Source organism: Blennius ocellaris (assembly GCF_963422515.1).
Source record: "Blennius ocellaris genome assembly, chromosome: 10".
NCBI lineage: Eukaryota > Metazoa > Chordata > Actinopteri > Blenniiformes > Blenniidae > Blennius > Blennius ocellaris.
The window spans coordinates 22,695,186-22,717,768 of NC_137659.1; the positions used below are offsets into that span (position 1 = coordinate 22,695,186).

General features: G+C 46.1%; 1 protein-coding gene across 1 annotated transcript in view; it reads right to left on the minus strand.

Moving 5' to 3' along the window:
- The window catches only part of lamc1 (laminin, gamma 1), a 77,753-nt gene that overhangs the window by 30,618 nt on the left and 24,552 nt on the right, over nucleotides 1–22,583 (minus strand). Inside the window, 1 exon segment of the mRNA XM_080503354.1 lies at nucleotides 2,589–2,893. Within this exon segment, the coding sequence (XP_080359480.1) occupies nucleotides 2,589–2,893 (305 nt within the window).

Sequence of the window (22,583 nt, forward strand, 5' to 3'; positions counted from 1 at the left end):
ATGTATTGAAAGTTTGATCTTAGAGCGACGGACCCTGATTGTAAACAATAAAGTCCCTTCAGAACCCAGCAGGATTCCTCCTGATCCTTCTGGAACACTGAGCTCCACTACGCACAAAGCTTCTGACACTCTCACCAGAAAGGGAAAGTTACAAAGTGGAAATATTTGGTGAACTGATCTCAGCTGTGCCTCCCCGTCACTCTGCTCCAGTTAAAACCAAGGACTTTCCTCCCCCACATTTGAATTAGAGAGCAAATCAGTCCTATTCTCAATGCGATCGATCCTTCAGCGTCTCCATCAGGTTCTTTTGACGTGAACCGTCGATGTGAACCTGTCAACAAGGTGCACCTCGGGTGTTCGTTCAGCAGCGTGTGCAGGACGGAGAATGGAGAACGTGTAAATGTCGGCTACAGTGTTCACCTCATATTAGAGAAGTTCGTCAGACTCCAAACCGTTTTGAAAATCGTCCAAACAGGTCAAAGTGGATCAGCTGAGGACAGTGTCAACATCTCCTCTCATGTGTGATCATCCTTTTTTATTTTTTTCTAAAATAAGTTTGGTTAAAATAAGCAACTGAATCAACTGATCTGGACAGGAAACTGCTCCCAAAGTGCTCTGGGGTCATTCGGTCACTCATCAGGTGGGAGAAAGTGAAAGTTTTCTCCAACAGGAGGCAGAACGAGATCCACATGTCGGAAACTGATGTCACCAGAAGCCGGGAGAGAAGAGTGGAAACAGACGCTGTGAAGAGAAGGAGAGCGAGGAAACATGGAAACACAAACATTCGGGGAGTGATTTATTGGGCGGTGGGGGGGGGGGGGGGGGGGGGGGGCTGCTATGGTGGGGGCGTTGCCAAGCAACACGTTACAACGCTTCACTGCAGCTGTTGGTGCCGAGCGGCACACAGCCGAGGTCCGGAGGGAAACTGGGGAGGATCGTATCTGAAGCCGGTTCTACTCATTAAAACCTAAAAGCTCTTTTCCTGGTCTGGTGGGTTTTTGTGGTCGAGTCCTCGTCCAAATCCACTGAGCTGGGACCTGATCCTGGTCACACATGACCGTGGAGGACAGACTTGGTTTCGTTCAGACACACCAAACTGAAGAGCAATGCTGGAGTGTCGCAGCCCTGAGCTTAATGTGATTATGATTGACCAGTGTTGTGTTGTATTTGTTCGTCAAGCTCAATTCTAATAAAAAAACCAAAGGTATTTTTCCACTATTTCCTCCTCAGACTCACTCGACCCCACATTGATGCTTTCCCCCCCGACATGTCAGTCCTACGACCGGGTACGTCCATGGCTCCTCTGCGGCCGACGTTCCGAACCAGCTGAGGCGAGTGAGCAATGTGACGTCGGCAGACGGCAGCCTCTGATTGGCCGGCGCGTGACGACACAGACGAGTCAGGGGGCGGCTCGTTCAGCCGCCATTTTTGAAACCGATCACAAACAGAGACAGACGCACAGAAATCGACCTGGTGGAGCAGCGACCACGTGCAGTCGATTCTTTGTCTGGTGGCGACCAGAAGATTCCGGAGCGCCACGGAGCGACGCGCTACGAGTATTAGGAGGCCGCCGAGCCGAGGATACCGCCAGCGTTTCGGATTAACCGGTTTCCCGGCTTCCTCCACTGTCCCCTTTTCAAAGCAGGTGTTCAAAACCTGAGGAAAATCCATAGCTGTCCTGGCAAAACGCCATTTATCCACATTTCCATTAAAGCATCGTACCGTTTGTCTTATTTTAACATCAGCTGCTGCTAACGGCTGGCGGCAGAAGTCACCAGTTACCAGGGGCACCGGTTAAACCGAAACACCGGACAGTGACGTACGACTGTAACAATGCACCTTTTGTAACATTATTAATAAATACATAGAAATATATACAATTTAATGTATTTTGCGGACTATTGAGCGCACCTGGATATAAACCACACCCGCTAAATTTAAAATGAAAAAAAAAGAAAAGAAAAAGAAATGTATATAAGCCGCACTTGTCTATAAGCCGCCGGTGTCCACGTTGTAAGAGGGCAGGAATTTCACAGTGGGAATACGGGGATTGATCATATCAGAGAGAGAGAGAAATACACAATCAAAGGGTTTTATCTCTGTTGATAAAGTATTTCCTGGGTTATTTGCTGACTGTGACTCTGAGGAGGAAGATTTCTCAGTCTGGGGGTTCTGAAGGGCGGCTTTACGTGATGCACCTGAACGCATCACTCACGGCCATCAGCTGCTGGTTCTGGACCACGGAACGCAGCACAAGACGAGGCCGTGGAGAGCAGAAATGTCACTTTTAGGACAAGTTTTGTAGCAGCAGAGGCTCCAAACAGCATGTATCTACATGCGGAAGTAGAATCTGGCGGCATGAAGAACATTAACCCGTGAAAAAAAATCCATAAATTAGCTGTGTCGTTGTATAAGCCACGGGGTTCAAAGCGTGTGGAAAAAATAGCCCGGAAATCAGGATAATTTATTATTTGAGCTGAAAACGACCGAGGCCGAGTCGAGGCGAGTAAGGCTGAGTAGGAACGAGCGGAAAGCCGCCAAAAGCAACCTTGACCGGCCTCGGTCTCCGGCCGACGCGCCGCACTGACCTGCAGGACGGGGGAGTTGTCGAAGTTGTAGGCGCTGGGCCGGCCCTCCAGCGTGGAGAAGGCCACGTTCCCGCCAGTGAGCGGCGAGATGTCGCTGAAGTCGTCGGTGCAGAGCGCCTGCTGCTCGTCCCCCCCGGTGTAGATGAAGCCGTGGTTGGGCTTCTGGTAGGTCTTCTCGCAGGAGCCGCTGTAGTACTGGTAGGGCACCCAGGGGCCGCCGTCGCCCATACGCTTGTAGATGGCGAAGCTCTCCGGCCGGCTGGTGTGGAACTTCAGTCGCACGTAGGTGATGTCGAAGGCCTTGCCTGCGGAGAGGAGAGGAGATTGAGGTTACGGCTGTGTGGGACGAATGCTGATGAGGCTCCAGCAGACAAAACTGTGGCTTTTCCCAGTTTCCTCCACGATTTCAAAGGCCGAGGTTTGAGAAAACTGCAGTCAGTGTAAATCTGAGTGTGTCTTTCATTGTCGGCCTCGAGCTGTGATGGACTGGAGATCTGAACCTGGGAGGACGGATGGGTGGAACCAGACTTCTCGGAAAAGGTCTGCTTCTCACAAGTGGGTTGGTTTTAGTTCAATCAATACTAACAGGAGTGAATGTTTACACACCAAACAAAAAAGCAAACAACTTCTTTATTGTTCCATTAATCATCCGACAAGCCTTCAGACGACGTCCTTTATAATAAATTGGACATCATGAACTTCATAGAGGCTAAACTGCATTAGATTAGTGGATGTCAAATCACAGGGACATTTGTCTTACTGTCTTTTCCCTCCTTGATTCAGCTAATGGTGATTAAGAGACAAAAAAAAGCAACAGCCATATATCAAGTCCAAACTCAATTTCAAATAGGCTCAAAAACTAGAGTGCAAAATAGTGTAAAACAAGTGTAAAATCTAAAAGAAACTACATGAAGACAAACCATAGACAAAGACATCTGAAACTGGTATAAAACAAAAAAACTAAACAAAAATTAGAATACATTAAAAAAATCAAATTACATTAATTAAATTAAATACATGGAGTTAGAAACCTGAAACCTATTCAAAAGAAGTCTCATTCGAAATCCATGAAAAACACAAAACACTAAAACAAAAAAGTGAACTCAAATGAGTCCTTTTGAGGCTCAAAAGAAGAAACTGGCCCGGGACTGTCAATTTAATCTAGAATCAGGTCAGAAATCCTCAGAAACAGAAAACAAACAAACTTTAAAGATCCATCCACTGATATAAATTCAACTAAAGCAGCTGCACTGGTAGTCAAAGTGTTTACCAGGTTACCGGGTCAGTGGACGAGTCACCCCGCTGGCCCAGCCATGTTCTCATCCACATGATGAGAACATGAGGAGAACATGAGGAGAACATGATGAGAACATGAGGAGAACATGAGGAGAACAAAAGGAGAACAAGAGGAGAACATGAGGAGAACATGAGGAGAACATGAGGAGAACAAGAGGAGAACAAGAGGAGAACAAGAGGAGAACATGAGGAGAACAAGAGGAGAACATGAGGAGAACAAGAGGAGAACAAGAGGAGAACATGAGGAGAACATGAGGAGAACATGAGGAGAACATGAGGAGAACAAGAGAACATGAGAACATGAGGAGAACATGAGGAGAACAAGAGGAGAACATGAGGAGAACATGAGGAGAACAAGAGAACATGAGGAGAACATGAGGAGCACATGAGGAGAACATGAGGAGAACAAGAGGAGAACAAGAGGAGAACAAGAGGAGAACATGAGGAGAACAAGAGGAGAACAAGAGGAGAACATGAGGAGAACATGAGGAGAACATGAGGAGAACAAGAGAACATGAGGAGAACATGAGGAGAACAAGAGGAGAACATGAGGAGAACAAGAGGAGAACAAGAGGAGAACAAGAGGAGAACATGAGGAGAACATGAGGAGAACATGATGAGAACAAGAGGAGAACATGAGGAGAACATGAGGAGAACAAGAGGAGAACAAGAGGAGAACATGATGAGAACAAGAGGAGAACAAGAGGAGAACAAGAGGAGAACAAGAGGAGAACATGAGGAGAACAAGAGGAGAACATGAGGAGAACAAGAGGAGAACAAGAGGAGAACATGAGGAGAACATGAGGAGAACAAGAGGAGAACAAGAGGAGAACATGAGGAGAACATGAGGAGAACAAGAGGAGAACATGAGGAGAACATGATGAGAACATGAGGAGAACATGAGGAGAACAAGAGGAGAACATGAGGAGAACATGAGGAGAACAAGAGAAGAACATGATGAGAACATGAGGAGAACAAGAGGAGAACATGAGGTGAACAAGAGGAGAACATGAGGAGAACATGAGAAGAACAAGAGGAGAACAAGAGGAGAACATGAGGAGAACATGAGGAGAACAAGAGGAGAACAAGAGGAGAACATGATGAGAACATGAGGAGAACAAGAGGAGAACATGAGGTGAACAAGAGGAGAACATGAGGAAAACATGAGGAGAACAAGAGGAGAACAAGAGGAGAACATGAGGAAAACATGAGGAGAACAAGAGGAGAACATGAGGAGAACAAGAGGAGAACAAGAGGAGAACATGAGGAAAACATGAGGAGAACAAGAGGAGAACATGAGGAGAACAAGAGGAGAACAAGAGGAGAACAAGAGGAGAACAAGAGGAGAACATGAGGAGAACAAGAGGAGAACATGAGGAGAACAAGAGGAGAACAAGAGGAGAACATGAGGAGAACATGAGGAGAACATGAGGAGAACATGAGGAGAACATGAGGAGAACAAGAGGAGAACAAGAGGAGAACATGAGGAGAACAAGAGGAGAACATGAGGAGAACAAGAGGAGAACAAGAGGAGAACATGAGGAGAACATGAGGAGAACATGAGGAGAACATGAGGAGAACAAGAGGAGAACAAGAGGAGAACAAGAGGAGAACATGAGGAGAACAAGAGGAGAACATGAGGAGAACAAGAGGAGAACAAGAGGAGAACATGAGGAGAACATGAGGAGAACATGAGGAGAACATGAGGAGAACAAGAGAACATGAGAACATGAGGAGAACATGAGGAGAACAAGAGGAGAACATGAGGAGAACATGAGGAGAACATGAGGAGAACAAGAGAACATGAGGAGAACATGAGGAGCACATGAGGAGAACATGAGGAGAACAAGAGGAGAACAAGAGGAGAACAAGAGGAGAACATGAGGAGAACAAGAGGAGAACAAGAGGAGAACATGAGGAGAACAAGAGGAGAACATGAGGAGAACATGAGGAGAACATGAGGAGAACAAGAGGAGAACATGAGGAGAACAAGAGGAGAACAAGAGGAGAACAAGAGGAGAACATGAGGAGAACATGAGGAGAACATGATGAGAACAAGAGGAGAACATGAGGAGAACATGAGGAGAACAAGAGGAGAACAAGAGGAGAACATGATGAGAACAAGAGGAGAACAAGAGGAGAACAAGAGGAGAACAAGAGGAGAACATGAGGAGAACAAGAGGAGAACATGAGGAGAACAAGAGGAGAACAAGAGGAGAACATGAGGAGAACATGAGGAGAACAAGAGGAGAACAAGAGGAGAACAAGAGGAGAACATGAGGAGAACATGAGGAGAACAAGAGGAGAACATGAGGAGAACATGATGAGAACATGATGAGAACATGAGGAGAACATGAGGAGAACAAGAGGAGAACATGAGGAGAACATGAGGAGAACAAGAGAAGAACATGATGAGAACATGAGGAGAACAAGAGGAGAACATGAGGTGAACAAGAGGAGAACATGAGGAGAACATGAGAAGAACAAGAGGAGAACAAGAGGAGAACATGAGGAGAACATGAGGAGAACAAGAGGAGAACAAGAGGAGAACATGATGAGAACATGAGGAGAACAAGAGGAGAACATGAGGTGAACAAGAGGAGAACATGAGGAAAACATGAGGAGAACAAGAGGAGAACAAGAGGAGAACATGAGGAAAACATGAGGAGAACAAGAGGAGAACATGAGGAGAACAAGAGGAGAACAAGAGGAGAACATGAGGAAAACATGAGGAGAACAAGAGGAGAACATGAGGAGAACAAGAGGAGAACAAGAGGAGAACAAGAGGAGAACAAGAGAAGAACATGATGAGAACATGAGGAGAACAAGAGGAGAACATGAGGAGAACAAGAGGAGAACAAGAGGAGAACATGAGGAGAACATGAGGAGAACATGAGGAGAACATGATGAGAACAAGAGGAGAACATGAGGAGAACATGAGGAGAACAAGAGGAGAACAAGAGGAGAACATGATGAGAACAAGAGGAGAACAAGAGGAGAACAAGAGGAGAACAAGAGGAGAACATGAGGAGAACAAGAGGAGAACATGAGGAGAACAAGAGGAGAACAAGAGGAGAACATGAGGAGAACAAGAGGAGAACATGAGGAGAACAAGAGGAGAACAAGAGGAGAACAAGAGGAGAACATGAGGAGAACATGAGGAGAACAAGAGGAGAACATGAGGAGAACATGATGAGAACATGATGAGAACATGAGGAGAACATGAGGAGAACAAGAGGAGAACATGAGGAGAACATGAGGAGAACAAGAGAAGAACATGATGAGAACATGAGGAGAACAAGAGGAGAACATGAGGTGAACAAGAGGAGAACATGAGGAGAACATGAGAAGAACAAGAGGAGAACAAGAGGAGAACATGAGGAGAACATGAGGAGAACAAGAGGAGAACAAGAGGAGAACATGATGAGAACATGAGGAGAACAAGAGGAGAACAAGAGGTGAACAAGAGGAGAACATGAGGAGAACAAGAGGAGAACAAGAGGAGAACATGAGGAAAACATGAGGAGAACAAGAGGAGAACATGAGGAGAACAAGAGGAGAACAAGAGGAGAACATGAGGAAAACATGAGGAGAACAAGAGGAGAACATGAGGAGAACAAGAGGAGAACAAGAGGAGAACAAGAGAAGAACATGATGAGAACATGAGGAGAACAAGAGGAGAACATGAGGAGAACAAGAGGAGAACAAGAGGAGAACATGAGGAGAACATGAGGAGAAGGTTGATGATCAGGTGTGTGCAGCCGGCTCAGACTGTCAGGTGACTCTCCTGATGTGAACCGGACCTGGGGGAGGGGGGGGGGGGGGGAGGGGGGGGGGGGTCCAGGAACCCAGCATCGTGATGAGGAGGAGGAAGAGGAGGAAGAGGAAGAGGAGGAGGAGGAGGAGGAGGAATGTGAAGAGCAGCTGGAGCATGCTGCAGCAGCAGGTTGGTCGTTCAAACCCACACACGCTCTGTGTGTGTGTATGGGGGTGGGGGGTGGGGGAGTGGGGGTGGGGGGGTTCTCGACATATTTCGGCGAGTCTGAGCAGGCCGCGGCGCGGCCGTCAGTCAGCGTACGGGGGAACGCCGCCATGTTTGGGCCAGGCGGCGGGGGGTACGGCTGTTTGCTCAGCCAAAGAATCCGCTCTGTAAACAGTGTGCTGACAGGGGCCCCGGCCCCCGAGGCCCCTCTGTGTGGACGGCAAATAAAGGTGGAGCAGCTGATAGGACTCAAGTCCACAAAGGCTGCACTTTATGACAGGAAACAATGAAGCGCCTGCAAACACGGCGACTTCCTCCTCCGAGGCCCGGGCGAGGGGCTGCCAGAGCTCCGCCGAGCGCCGGGACCAGTGAGCGCCTGAACTGGGCGGGGCAAGGTTAAGAAGAAGCTCGCGGCGCTCAACTGAAGGGTAGATGCTCAGTTGAGGCAATGTGCAAGGACGGTCTGAGAACCCAAGAGCTCAGCTTAGATTTATGACCTGGTGTCCTCCACAAATCACCTGCTGCGACGGCTTGAAAAGACGTACAACGTAAAGCCCAGAACTGGAACAAGATTAGTACGAAAAGTCCAACGAGGGACAAACAGGTCGAAAATCGGCCAAATAAACATCATAAATGAAGTTCAAATAGTCTCAATCACCATCCATCCTCCTTGGTGGCAGCATCTCTCCCACACAAACATCTGCTCTGTGATCAAGAAGGGATTGAGTGGAACTTGAAAGTCCTAGTGAAATAAAACTTCCACCTCCAAAACACTGGCTGTAGCTTCTAGGGACATTTTTATGCTAACTGGCCCGAGGGTAAAATGTTAAAACACGACAATCTGCGAGAAAATAGCCGATAAACAGCGGTATTTTCACCGCTGGGCGGAGCTTCTGACAATAACAGAGTGACATCACGAGTTGTGCACACGCCCAAGTTGTGTTTGTATTATGGAGGATCAGAGTTTTGACCACGAAGAGGCTGAATTTAACCATATTTCATCATCATCATCGTTTCAAACCCAGTGATTGATGAAGAAGACACAGAAGGTGGTTCTGCCATCGGTGACCCCGTCTGGAACATGTTTCAGGAAGCAGAAGACGCTTCGTCCTCCATTCGTCCTCGTCTCCTCGCCTCAGCAGCCGCCAGTTTTCACCTTTGAGGCTTTGAGGCTCCTGACTTTTGGCAGAACGACTTCCTGGATCATGATGAAGCGCTTTTCTGACTGTGGAATCACCGAAGATGAGTCCAGGCATTACTTGATCGTCTACTAGCCGCCCGAGCTAGTGGCTCCTGCGCGAGCTAACGGCTAGTGGCTCCCGCCGCCTGTGCTCCTTTTCTCCTCTCTCGGTCTCTTCCAGGCTCAATCTTTCGTCAAGGCTCATAAAACGCCGACTAGAACTTCAAAACACTGTTAAAACTTGGATATTTAAGAGGAAACAAGCCAATATAAACACAACAGATCGAGATCTGCACAACTCTTGACGTCACGCTCACGAAGAAGGATTCCCCCGACTTCCTCGGCTGGAGATTCAAAATTCAAATAACTTTGTTATGCGACAACAGTGGTGGGGCAGAGTCGGAGGAACCTGAGAAGTAGAACCCCAACTATCGTTTTTTGCAAAGTAGTGTGTTACATTTCACTAGGTCTTTAAAGAGGATGGGAGAAGAAGACCAACACGATACAGTATTGTGTCGATGACAGACCCACACCGTCAGTGTTGCCTGCGATGCAGAACAGACAACACAAGTGGAGCCGCTACACGCTAGCTTCTGCCACATCTGCAGGCTGAGACGGCTTGTTTCCACCGCGCCTCGTTTTTCAAGAGCTTGTCAGAAATGGAAAGTTCCGCCCCCCCAACTGAAAGAGTGACGCTGTTCTCACACGGTTCACCGAGGAGCTTCAATGGAGCGATCGATCTCCAGCACTTTGTTTTTAGTGGAGACGCACAGCAGAACGCCACATCTGCACATACATCAGGTTTATAGACCCTGATCTCTAGAAGAGCTCCCTTAAAGGGAAAATATAATAAGAAACAATATTTAGACAATACTTTTTTACTGTTGTTCCATTTGACTGATTCGTCATGTACACTTTCATTCATGTTGAATAACGACTGTATGAGACGACGTGGCTGCTTTCTCTTAGTAAACCGAGACGACGCTGCTTCGTTTCAGACCAGTTTAAAGACTTCAGTTCAAACTGGTTCCTCACTCGTACTTGGACTGAATTCAGACCAACTTCCGACTTTGAAATAGATTCATGCTGGTTCTGGACAACTTTGGTATCCTGGTCAGACTTTCTCCCGACTCTTCTTTGAAAAGTGCTTGATCTGGTTTCAGACTGGTTATTAGGTCCTCTTCACACTGGTTATTAGGTCTTCTTCACACTGGTTTCAGACTGGTTATTAGGTCCTCTTCACACTGGTTATTAGGTCTTCTTCACACTGGTTATTAGGTCTTCTTCACACTGGTTTCAGACTGGTTATTAGGTCCTCTTCACACTGGTTATTAGGTCTTCTTCACACTGGTTATTAGGTCTTCTTCACACTGGTTATTAGGTCTTCTTCACACTGGTTATTAGGTCTTCTTCACACTGGTTATTAGGTCTTCTTCACACTGGTTATTAGGTCTTCTTCACACTGGTTATTAGGTCTTCTTCACACTGGTTATTAGGTCTTCTTCACACTGGTTATTAGGTCTTCTTCACACTGGTTATTAGGTCTTCTTCACACTGGTTATTAGGTCTTCTTCACACTGGTTATTAGGTCTTCTTCACACTGGTTTCAGACTGTTTTTTGATTAAGCTTTTTCCAGTGGTTTTCCACCGTTTCGGACTGGGTTCTGGTCCATGTTTGGGACTAGTTTCCGGCCAATTAATTGTATTTGGTTTCAAATTGCCTATCAGAGCCTGTTTACACTGGTTATTAGATTGTTTACACTAGTTTCAGACTGGTTATTGGATTGTTTACACTGGTTTCAGACTGGTTATTAGATTGTTTACACTGGTTTCAGACTGGTTATTAGATCTTGTTTACACTGGTTTCAGACTGGTTATTAGATTGTTTACACTGGTTTCAGACTGGTTATTGGATTGTTTACACTGGTTTCAGACTGGTTATTAGATTGTTTACACTGGTTTCAGACTGGTTATTAGATCTTGTTTACACTGGTTTCAGACTGGTTATTAGATTGTTTACACTGGTTTCAGACTGGTTATTAGATTGTTTACACTGGTTTCAGACTGGTTATTGGATTGTTTACACTGGTTTCAGACTGGTTATTAGATTGTTTACACTGGTTTCAGACTGGTTATTAGATTGTTTACACTGGTTTCAGACTGGTTATTAGATCTTGTTTACACTGGTTTCAGACTGGTTATTAGATTGTTTACACTGGTTTCAGACTGGTTATTGGATTGTTTACACTGGTTTCAGACTGGTTATTATATTGTTTACACTGGTTTCAGACTGGTTATTAGATCTTGTTTACACTGGTTTCAGACTGGTTATTAGATTGTTTACACTGGTTTCAGACTGGTTATTAGATCTTGTTTACACTGGTTTCAGACTGGTTATTAGATTGTTTACACTGGTTTCAGACTGGTTATTGGATTGTTTACACTGGTTTCAGACTGGTTATTAGATCTTGTTTACACTGGTTTCAGACTGGTTATTAGATTGTTTACACTGGTTTCAGACTGGTTATTAGATTGTTTACACTGGTTTCAGACTGGTTATTGGATTGTTTACACTGGTTTCAGACTGGTTATTAGATTGTTTACACTGGTTTCAGACTGGTTATTGGATTGTTTACACTGGTTTCAGACTGGTTATTAGATTGTTTACACTGGTTTCAGACTGGTTATTAGACATTGTTTACACTGGTTTCAGACTGGTTATTAGATCTTGTTTACACTGGTTTCAGACTGGTTATTAGATCTTGTTTACACTGGTTTCAGGCTACTTTGACTATATTTGGACTGGTGTCAGACTAGTTGCTAGATCCTGTTTGCAGATTTTGGATCAAGCGTGAACTGGTTTTACACAGGACTTAACTGAAGTAGCTCTTGGGCTGATAGAGGTTTTTTAATCATGTTTATGCTGCTGTATACTTTGTGTTCTTTGACTGTATCTGAGTTTCTCAGTGGATTCTGTGTTCGACACAAAGCACTGGCTCATTCCTCACTTCGCTGCCTTCAAGGTGACGCTAGCAGCTACACTGTTGGAGACGAATGGAGGTTTGAAACAAGAGAGGAAAATGCCAGTTTCAAAGGCACATCGACAGCTTTAAGCTGTTTATCAGGTCTTCTTCAGGTTTTTATGGAAACAACTTCAGACGGCTCCAACATTTCCTGCAGCCTGGTTTGGGAATCAGCACGATGCCCACGCAGAATCCTGAACACAAATCAAAGTCTTTACCGGGTTCATGTTACCGAGGAGACAAGGAAACGGCTCAAGCGGAGGAGTCGCTTGAGCAGGAAATCCCACTCCGGGTCCGATTCAGACGGATCCAAGGACTCCCACCTCCGCTGTGCTGGAGGTGAGAGTGCAGCGTTCGTGGAAAGAGGATGAAACGAGTTCCCCGCTTGACGCACTCGCTGGAAACTCTCCCACCAAAAACTCAAGGGCCTGGAAGAGTTTCAGATAGCGGTTCACATGGGTTTTTTTTAGAATAAAGGGGAGCTTTAAGAGCAGTTTCATTCTAATGTGACGGGGAACATCTGCGGCTCTCTGGACTCACATCAAAGTTGCCGACGTGGAGCTTTTCATGAAGAGGCGACAGAGAGGAGACGGACACCGGCTGACGTCTCTTCAACGACCACACAAAAAGAAAGACGCCTCCACATCCTCACTAACGGGACAAAAAGCGTCTGTTAGCGCAGCAATCAGGGAGATAAAAGAGGAGTGAGTCCAGGTGGCAGACCCCAGAGGAGGAGCGGGTCGCAGGAAGTGGAGCTGCAGGCAGACGACAATGGACAGTCTGGATCCGTCCGCTCTGCAGCAGCACTCAGGGCTTTGCAATTCATTCCACACTCGTCACCTTCAAAACGTAGTCCCTTCTGGGGGTTGACATGGACACAAGAAAAACACTAATACACATTCAAGGTTCTTCTATTTTTGTTTAAAAAAAACCCAAGAGGCTGGACATTATTCTGTCATAAGTGTAATAAATCCGGGACAAAAGTTTCATGTTTGAAATTTAATAGAAAAAAATTTTTTAAGGTCAAATTGTAGACATGTTTATCTTACTAATCAGTATTTTTGTTATTAACTTTATAACAAATAAGTGTTTTTAATATTATAATTATCCAAATTATTTTACTATTCCAGAGCAGACTAAAAACTTTTATTTGCAAAAGCCTCAAACTCTTTTTCTCTTCTTAATAGTTTACCAACATTGCTGAACCCTGCTTTTTTAAAACTTGGTGTTACAAACAAAATGTATTATCATTATTTTGATTATCAACCATTCTTTCTTATACGTTTGTTGTTTTTGTTGATTTCATTTGATATTGGACTACAAACCATTTCTACTTCCAGTACTGATGAAGTGAGCGACTGATCGGCTCCGAGGTCTGAAGGAATTCTGCCTCTTTTTTCCAGAACAATCGCTGTATTGACCAGAGGAAGAATTTTACAGTCCAGAGCGCAAACAAAGGCCACGCTGTGCACATTAATGTCCTTGTCCCGTCTGACGACAGAACAAAAACACTCACACACCAGCAAGGAAGCAGCCGAGTCCCAGTGCCGCCGGCGGTGAGCACTTCACCAACGGAGGACTGATCCTAGACCGAGGCGCCGCCGTCGACGGACAGAACTCTTTAAAGTCCTAGTGAAATGAAACTTCCACCTCCAAAACACTCTGGCTGTCGCTTCTAGGGACATTTTTATGCTAACTGGTCCAAGGGTAAAATGTTAAAACACGGCAATCTGTGAGAAAATAGCCGATAAACGTTGGTATTTCCTCTGCTGGGCGGAGCTTCTGACAATAATAGAGTGACATCACTGGTTGTGCACACACCCAAGTTGTGTTTACATTATGGAGGATCAGAGTTTTGACCACGAAGAGGCTGAATTTAACCATATTTCATTATCATCATCATTTCAAACCCAGTGATTGATGAAGAAGACACACAGAAGGTGGTTCTGCCATCGGTGACCCCGTCTGGAACATGTTTGAGGAAGCAGAAGATGCTTCGTCCTCGTCTCCTCTTCTCCTCGCCTCAGCAGACGCCAGTTTTCACCTTTGAGGCTTTGAGGCTCCTGACTTTTGGCAGAACGACTTCCTGGATCATGATGAAGCGCTTTTCTGACTGCGGAATCACCGAAGATGAGTCCAGGTATTACTTGATCGTCTACTAGCCGCCAAAGCTAGCAGCTAGCCTCTAGCCATTAGCGGCTCCCGAGCGAGCTAACGGCTAGCCACTCCCGCCGCCTGTGCTCCTTTTCTCCTCTCTCTGGTCTCTTCCAGGCTCAATCTTTCGTCAAGGCTCATAAAACACCGACTATAACTTCAAAACACTGTTAAACTTGGATATTTAAGAGGAAACAAGCCAATATAAACACAACAGATGGAGATCTGCACAACTCTTGACGTCACGCTCAAGAAGAAGGATTCCCCCGACTTCCTCGGCTGGAGATTCAAAATTCAAATAACTTTGTTATGCGACAACAGTGGAGGGGCAGAGTCGGAGGAACCTTAGAAGTAGAACCCCAACTATCGTTTTTTGCAAAGTAGTGTTTTACATTTCACTAGGCACCGTTTTTGGCTGATCGTCCACACGAGGCGGCGTTTTAGAAGCAGGAGATTTCCCAGAGTGGGGAAATTCTAAATCATGTCAGCTTTGAGGTGTGGACGGCAAAGACTGTGGAGAAACCATGACACGATCGCCGCCCATTTCCTCCACACCGTTGTGCATTTTAGGTATATTTGGTGAGTCACAGCGCCCCTAAAGGCCTGGCATGTGTACTACCTGCCCTGAAGCCTCGCGTTGAGCCGTGGTCATAGTGACGTGTGGACGGAATTTTATTTTAGACCGCCAGGAGACAAAAGATCGCTTTGGCTCGAGAGGTCAAGGCCTTAGAAAGGCTTCCACACTTTCTCAATGAAAATCAAAATGTCATCACACACCAATGGAGGCGGCTGCCATGCAAGGCACTAGACCGTCCACTCGGAGCAGTTTGGGGTTCAGTGACTTGCTCAAGGACACTTCAACATGTGGACATTTGGAGATGGGAATCAAACCGGCAACCTTTTGTTCAGGAGTTGACCACTGTACCAACTGCCAAGTCAAGAAAGATTTTACTCAACAGGATTTCGATGGGGAAAAAAAAGAAGTTTTGAGTCATTTCTTTTTTTGGGTCAATTTTTGGGGTCTTATGATCAATGTTCCAACATTTTCCTTTTCATCGTAACCAAAATGGGGAACTAGTTTGAATTTAGTTTGCTATATTTCCCTCATTCACACATCGATGGAGCGTGATGAGGAATCGAACCTTCCGACAGAGCGATGACCACTGTAGCGCCCCCGCCGCCCCACATAACAGGGATCTTTCTCTCGCCCATCAGCTTGTTTTCAGTCATGTGTCATTGATTTGATTGCTTGTGGTATGAAATAATTACACCCGTCATTTTGAATTAAAAGAGCACGACTGCACAGTGACTCAAAACACAATTTCTCACTGTACAGATGCTGTTTTGCAATATTAATATCGTGCATGTTGACAACGGTGATTTTTGTTTTCATTTGTGGAGTCATAGGGCTGGCTGGCCCAAAACAATTGATTTAAACCATTTATTGAATTTGTAGCGAAAAAATATTTTTATTTTGCAAATTCAAGATTTTCCACATCTTCCCTTTGAGGGTTTTAGTAGTTGCAGTTGTACTTTTGCTTAAACCTGGTTAATGCTAGACTTTTTTTTAATGACTGAGCCTCATTTACTTTTTATTTGGGGATTATTTATATGCATTTTAGCTCCGAGGACAATCACGGCAATAAAGTTGCACTTTTGACAATATATCTGATGTCTGCAGTCATTTTTAAATGGATTGAGAGAAAAAGAAAATCAAAAATCCAAATTATATACATAATATATATATTGCCCAGCCGTATGGAGTCGAGGGTGGCGGAACACATACCTCCCCTCACAGACATTTACACTGACGGACTAAAACGGACTTTCAGCAGCGAGCAGCTCAACTTTTCTGCATTGTGTCCCTTGTGTTCCAGCTGTGGTGGCGTCGCCGCGCCGCCATGCTGCTCCACGTTGCTCTCAGGACGAATGAAAGAGCTGCTTGTTGTGTTTTACTGCGACGGGGGAAGCAGCACTTTAATAAAGTCTGGATTAATCGCGGCAGAGGCGAAGAGCTATCGTTAAGACCCCGGTGAACAAAACCCCGCCATCCACAAACAAACCCTGACATCCACAATTAGCTGGTTTGGCTTTAAGCAAAGCTCACCCTCCTATTGTGGAGCGCTGACCCCGCCAGCCTCTCCCCGGGGGGCCCCGGAGTCACGTCCAAGCATGAAAGGAGCCCCCTCGGCCCTTCGGAGGCGGGGGAGGAAGGAGCTTTTCTTTCTCCGGGCCGGGGAGGGGTGAGACGGGGGAGGGGGGAGGGGGGGGGTGGGGGGGGGGGGGTGACAGAGTGACACGGTGACGGCAGGACTGAACTGGCTGGAATGTGCTTCCGCCGGGCAGAGTGACGCCGCGAGGAGGGATGGACAGAAGAAGAAAGAATTCACAGAGGAGAGGACACCGGCGGAGGCGGAGGCGGGGGCGGGGGCGGGGGGGTGGGGGGGGGGGGGGGGGAAGAGGGGGCTGATGGGAGTTTTTCCTTCCCAGATATGGAAGACATGACGAGCCTCTGAGCAGAAATGGCTGCCAGGCGGGGGGTTCTCCTCCTGAGGGGGGGGGCGAGCCCGGCCCAAGTGCCAACGAGCAACAACAAAGTCCCGCAGCCGCCGGTGACCTCTGACCTGCGTCCCTCCGCACAGACTGATCAGGAAATAACGGGGCCCCCGGGCCCAGACATGTTGGAAGAGCCCCCAAAGACCAAGACTCAGACTAATAAAGTTTGAAAATAAAACCATCTGTGGTGGTGGCGTGTCCGAGCACCCTATATTGAATGTCCTCATATAGTAATCATTATTATTATTATTGGATTCTAAATCACGTTTATGGGTCATAACTTTTTGTGAAACTTTGCACAGTCCTCGGGCCGGCGAAAGATTTGAAGATTTAATATCCATTTAAATATGTTTTGTCATGTGCACCTCAAACAAAATGTAGTGCTATTTTTTAATAATACATCTGATTAAATGTATAAAACGCCATAAATTCCACCAGTGACAGCCTGTGATTACTCGTTTATAACAAGCAAAGAAATGTGTCTCATGACGATGTAGTTAATGAGCAAACAGTTGAATAAACAACAGTTTTCCATCGTTTCATAGTCAACTATTCATTTCTTCTTGAAAATCTCCCGTGTAAAAGGTGTGAAGTAGCAGAAGAAGCATTCTCAACGCAGACGCCATTCCTACAAATCACCACTTAAAGAATCACCTGGAACCTTTAAGACCGAAACTTAAACAATGCAATCTGTATTTTCTTTTCAAGGGAAGCCAGCAAGTTGGAGCTCCAACAGCCGTCGATGTACTTCACACCCCGACGCCACGCTCAGGTCGTTGATCCGCGGTCCGACAGTCATGACCGGTGTCGTACCCCTACGCCTGTTCCAACCAATGAAACCAAACCACCAGACGCCAAACAAGAACATTTCACTAGTGACACACTTTTGTACGTGTATGTCATGTTATAGTTTGGTCGACGCCCACACACAGGATTAGTTTCCCCACAAAGCAAATCGTTGTAATTTGTTAAAAAATAAAATGAAGTTCACATGTTTATGTTTCATGATAAAAGAGAAGTAAAAAGACTTAATTCATATGGCAAGGATTACAAGTTATGCAGGTAATAGTATAAATATGTTTTCAATTAAATTCATGGTTTTTTTTCTTTGTTTTCTGATTCCAGACTTAATAAGACAATACATGATTGAATAAATTTTTAAATTTAAAAGCAAACTATGGTCATGATTTCAGATTAGATTAGGTTGGAATGCATTAGATAAGTACTGTTATGAGGATTTAACATGATTATACAAATTCATGATTAATGACTTATTAGGATATTGAAATAATTTCGATCACTTGTGTATAATCTGCAATGTTAAAAAATGATGTTAAAAGCAATTCAGATGTATTTGTTGAGAAATGCATTGATTTTATTTATCATTTGGAGGCTCCAATGACATCGTCCCAACATGGCGGCCATATTGACGGGTTCCACTCAATAGATGACCTGGCAAACGCCATCGAGCCAGTTTATTTCTATCTCTGTCCAACAACTTGCTAACAAGCTACTAGCTTGTTAGCAAACTTCTACAAACTTGGAGACTGAACGAGACAGAGACTTTCTATATTACTGAGCTCATACATATTGTAATCAAATCTGTTTGGTTCACTTTGAACTCAGGCCTCCCTTTGACTCCTCACACACTCCTCCTCTGGCACATGGCACCACAAGAGGAAGGACTTCCTCCTCTTCCCAACATGGCCATGTGTGGGCGGAGCCAGTCACGCTCACACAGACACAGCAGATTGTGAATGCAGCTCCTATGATCGTAGGTTCAAATGACGGAAAATGAAGGAAAAGCTGGATTTGGGACAATAAACTATGAAAACAATGTTTCTGGACCAAGGAGACCATGTGGAAGTGTTGAAAAGCTGAATAATATGACTTCTTTAAGGAGATTCCCTCACAAACACGCCCACACACCTCAGTTTCTCAGTACGACGGTTTGGCTCAGCGGCAGATGTTTGTCGTCCCGCACGGAGGGAGCAGGTTTTAAGGAGGAGGCGTCCATGAGGAGGACAGAAGACGGGGGAGGGAGGGGAAGGAAGGAAAAAACTGGCTCCTGACAGGAAGTGAGGAGCTGAGCTGTCCTTCAGGACATTACGAGGAAATCAAGCTGCAGGCTGAGGAATCCCCAGAATGAAGGGGGGGGGGGGTGTCAGCTATTAACGTGACAGGAATAAGAGTAAAGCACTTTAGTACAACCCAAACCCCACGACTCTGAGGACAAAGTGTCAAATGGAAATGATAGAAACCTTCTGAGCCTCCACTCAACTGACAGTACAAAGAAAGTCAATGTATTGAACTTGACATAGATAATCTTCACTCTCAACCAACTTGGAAATGCAAAGCTTAAACCCCCCCCCCCAAAAAAAAAACCCACCAGGTTCAGTGTCTTACTATCGTTTTCTGGAAATGGAATCTTACTTTGACATGTGGCATCAGGGGAGCCAGGGTGGAAACTCTCCACTACAATATCTGTTTGTAATGGAGGAGTGTGTTTTTCAGCACGGTGCTTTGCACAAACACAACCCTCACAATCTTTCAAAACTCTTTCACTCCAGATGATGAATTCCTAAAACTTGACCCAGTGTTGTGACTGTATCTTCACTTGTGGAAGTCCGGACCGCTCCGAGACGTTCCCCCACACGTCCCTGTCCACTGTGGACTCGCGTTCAGCTCAGAAACCACAGTTCACCCTGAAGGCAGGCCTCTGACCTGTGGCTAGAGACTGAAGAGGAACTCTCAGGGAGGACAAGCCAAGCGAGGAGGGGCTGATCACCACCACACCACCATGCAGAACCTCACTTCAGTGCCCCGTTTACACAACGTCTCAAGTGAAAACGCACTGGAGAATTCTTTACTGCTGCTGTGGTGCACATGAGCAGTAGCAGTGCTTCTACGGTCAACTCGGGACAGAGACCAACTATTTACAGAAAGCCCCCCCCCCCCCCCACCATTTACATGACAACAGAGCGCGAGCGTTGTTGCGTTTTCCGGGGCTCAGAGCGTCGTTGTCGGGTAAACGGGCCCTTAAACTTCACTTCATCCTGTCTTATTTGACACATCCTCCAATTTCTAAAAAGAAAGCGTAGACTTTGTGGCGAACACGTGACTGGAACAATCGGCACTAGTGGTCCGAGCGGCGAAGTCGTGTCGCGACGCTGCTGTAGGTCAGTGAGCTCCACAGGAAACCGACGTCTGCAGTTATTATCGTGTTTCCAAAAAAAAGAAAGAAAGAAAGACTCCTGAGCGTTGGACCGGAGCCTCAGGGTCAGCCTGAGGGTTGGGAGGAGGAGGAGGAGGAAGAGGAAGAGGAAGGGGAGTAGGAGGGAGTTACAGTTGTTGTGGAGGGGTTGGGGTGGAAGGAGGGGGGAGGGGGGGGGGAAGATCCCAGCTCGCAGCACTGTCCAATTAAATTTCCTCCCATGACCTCATCGCATTCTTCCCCCGCTGCAGCCAACAATGGGCGCTTTGACTTCTCAGCGCGTGGGCATGACCGATCTTGGCCTCGCTCGCTCGCGGCCGGACCTCCATCTGCACCGCCGCCGCTTCGGGCGGCAGGTAGCGGGACAGAGCGGGGGGGGGGGGGGGGTCAAAGTTCACGGCGAGCACGGCGGCTGCGTTAACCCCATGATCATCCGGCACGCCGACGTCAACGCCGGCGGCTCAGACGAGAGGGAACTGGCCGCGCTATTAATGGAAACCCAGTCAGAACCGACGGCGTTCCGTCTCTTCTCAGAACGGGACAGGTTCTGAAGGCGCTGGTTGATTACAGTCATCCACTATTACTGAAGATGGAATGTGGAACTGGCGCACCTTTCAGAATTGATACAGAAAAAAAAAAAAACTATGACAAGTTCGTGTGAGAAGAAGACGGCCGTCGTTCAGCCACGACAGAAAAGACTGAGAAGAATCTGAAACGTGAATCTGGTTCAACAGTAAAAAAGAGAATGTTTTGTTGATACCTCCTTTAAATAACCAGGCAAACCAGAGCCCTGCAGGGGGCGCCACTGAGCACGCTCGGACGGCAGCAGGTGCTGAGGTCGGAGGTCGTGAGGCAGACGCCTCTCGCTGATAAAAACACCATCAAATTGGATTGGACTTGTGTTAAAGAGAGCCGAGGATGAGGAGGAGGAGGAGGAATGTGAGGAACGCAGCGGAGTTTAACCCCTTCAGCCCACACCACCGATTCAAGCACTCGGCCCTGAAAACCCCCCCCCCCCAAGGAGCTCTCCGCCCTCCCCAATGGAAACTCGCCACCGCCAAGGAGCTCAAGCAGCCCGGACTACATACAAATCACGTGATGAAGGCAGAGGAGGGGTGACGTAGGAGGGAAGCTGCAGGTGAGCCATGGCAGTTACACATTAATGCCCCGGTTAATGTCCAACCCGCTGCTATAGGCAGGAATGTACAGGACCACAGAGGCCTGTTTGTTTTGCACACATGAGCAATCCTGCAAACATGCAGCCGCACCACGCTCTGAGCCGACTTGTAGTCCTGCTTATCTTATCATGTGGACTGATTGCAGTGGAATTCCTGCGGCACACTCGCCGCTTTCCTCTTCGTTTTCTCTGTCTCTGCATCTTTTCTTCCTCTGCTGTGAGCCTGAGAGCGAGCTCAGGTCTTCATGTTGCTCCCTTATAATCAACATGTTGTCACTTTTAGACTCCAGTATCTTCAGAAATTTGACCAATCCCCCAATTAAATGTCATTAAATAAAATTTTTAAATCCAATGTAGTAATTACAACAGCTGCTGGTTAGGGGGCGCTGTCAGCTGAAACAAACACTGACCAGAGAGGAGGTGAAGAAGAAACACGGCTCATTGATTGGTCCGGACCAGAAGTCCCACCGCTTTAGCCCGTGGTGGCTAGGCTAGTTAGCACGTAGCTAATGGGTAGTCACAAACAACCGCGATATATCGTCTTCAGACCAGATATCAATGAGTCTCTTTCTTCCTAGCTACTCCACGTCTGGCTGTGAGATATTTTCCCAACTTTTTCTGTTGTCTCATTCTAATTCTGATTTGAAACCAGAACTCCCGCCACTTTAGCCCGTAGTGGCTAGGCTAGTTAGCTCATGGCTAAAGGGTAGCCTCAAACAACCACGATACATCGTCTTCCGACCAGATATCAATGAGTCTTCCTCTCTACGTCTACTCCACGTCTGCCCACAAGATATTTTCCAACTTTTTCTTTGTGTGTCTGCTTAATCTGATTCGTTTGTTCACTACCCAGGATGCACTGCACACTACGTCACGTCCTCTCCCAGGGAATGTGAACACAACCTTCACGTATCTTTTGCTTACGAAGCATAAATTAGGCTTTATGGTATTTAAGTACTCGTATCACACCTCCGTATCATCAAGTAGCTTAAAGGTTAGTTTTGCACTCTGGGACACAGAAACGGGCAAAATGGAATGAACTTAAATAGTTTTGAAACTCGGCCTATATGAAGTGAACTCAAAGAGCTGAGCGCGCCCCGCCTCAGGAATGAGGCTTATCTTCTTATCAGCTTTCAGCCATCTTGACCTTTTTCTTTGGAGCGTTGATGGCCTTTCTCTACTTGTCATTACCTGCACAAATTGTTTAGACAAGCCAACATTTATAAATAAAGAATTGTGTCAAACTCTAACTGCAAGACTATATTTAAAAAAAAAAGACTAATAATGAAAGTCCAGTATTTACTTAAATTTCAAAAAATGTCAAAAAGTATGTACAATGCATCAGAAACATATTTTATTTAATAATCACAATAGAATAAAAAAAAAAAACGTGAAATAGGCTTTTAAAATATT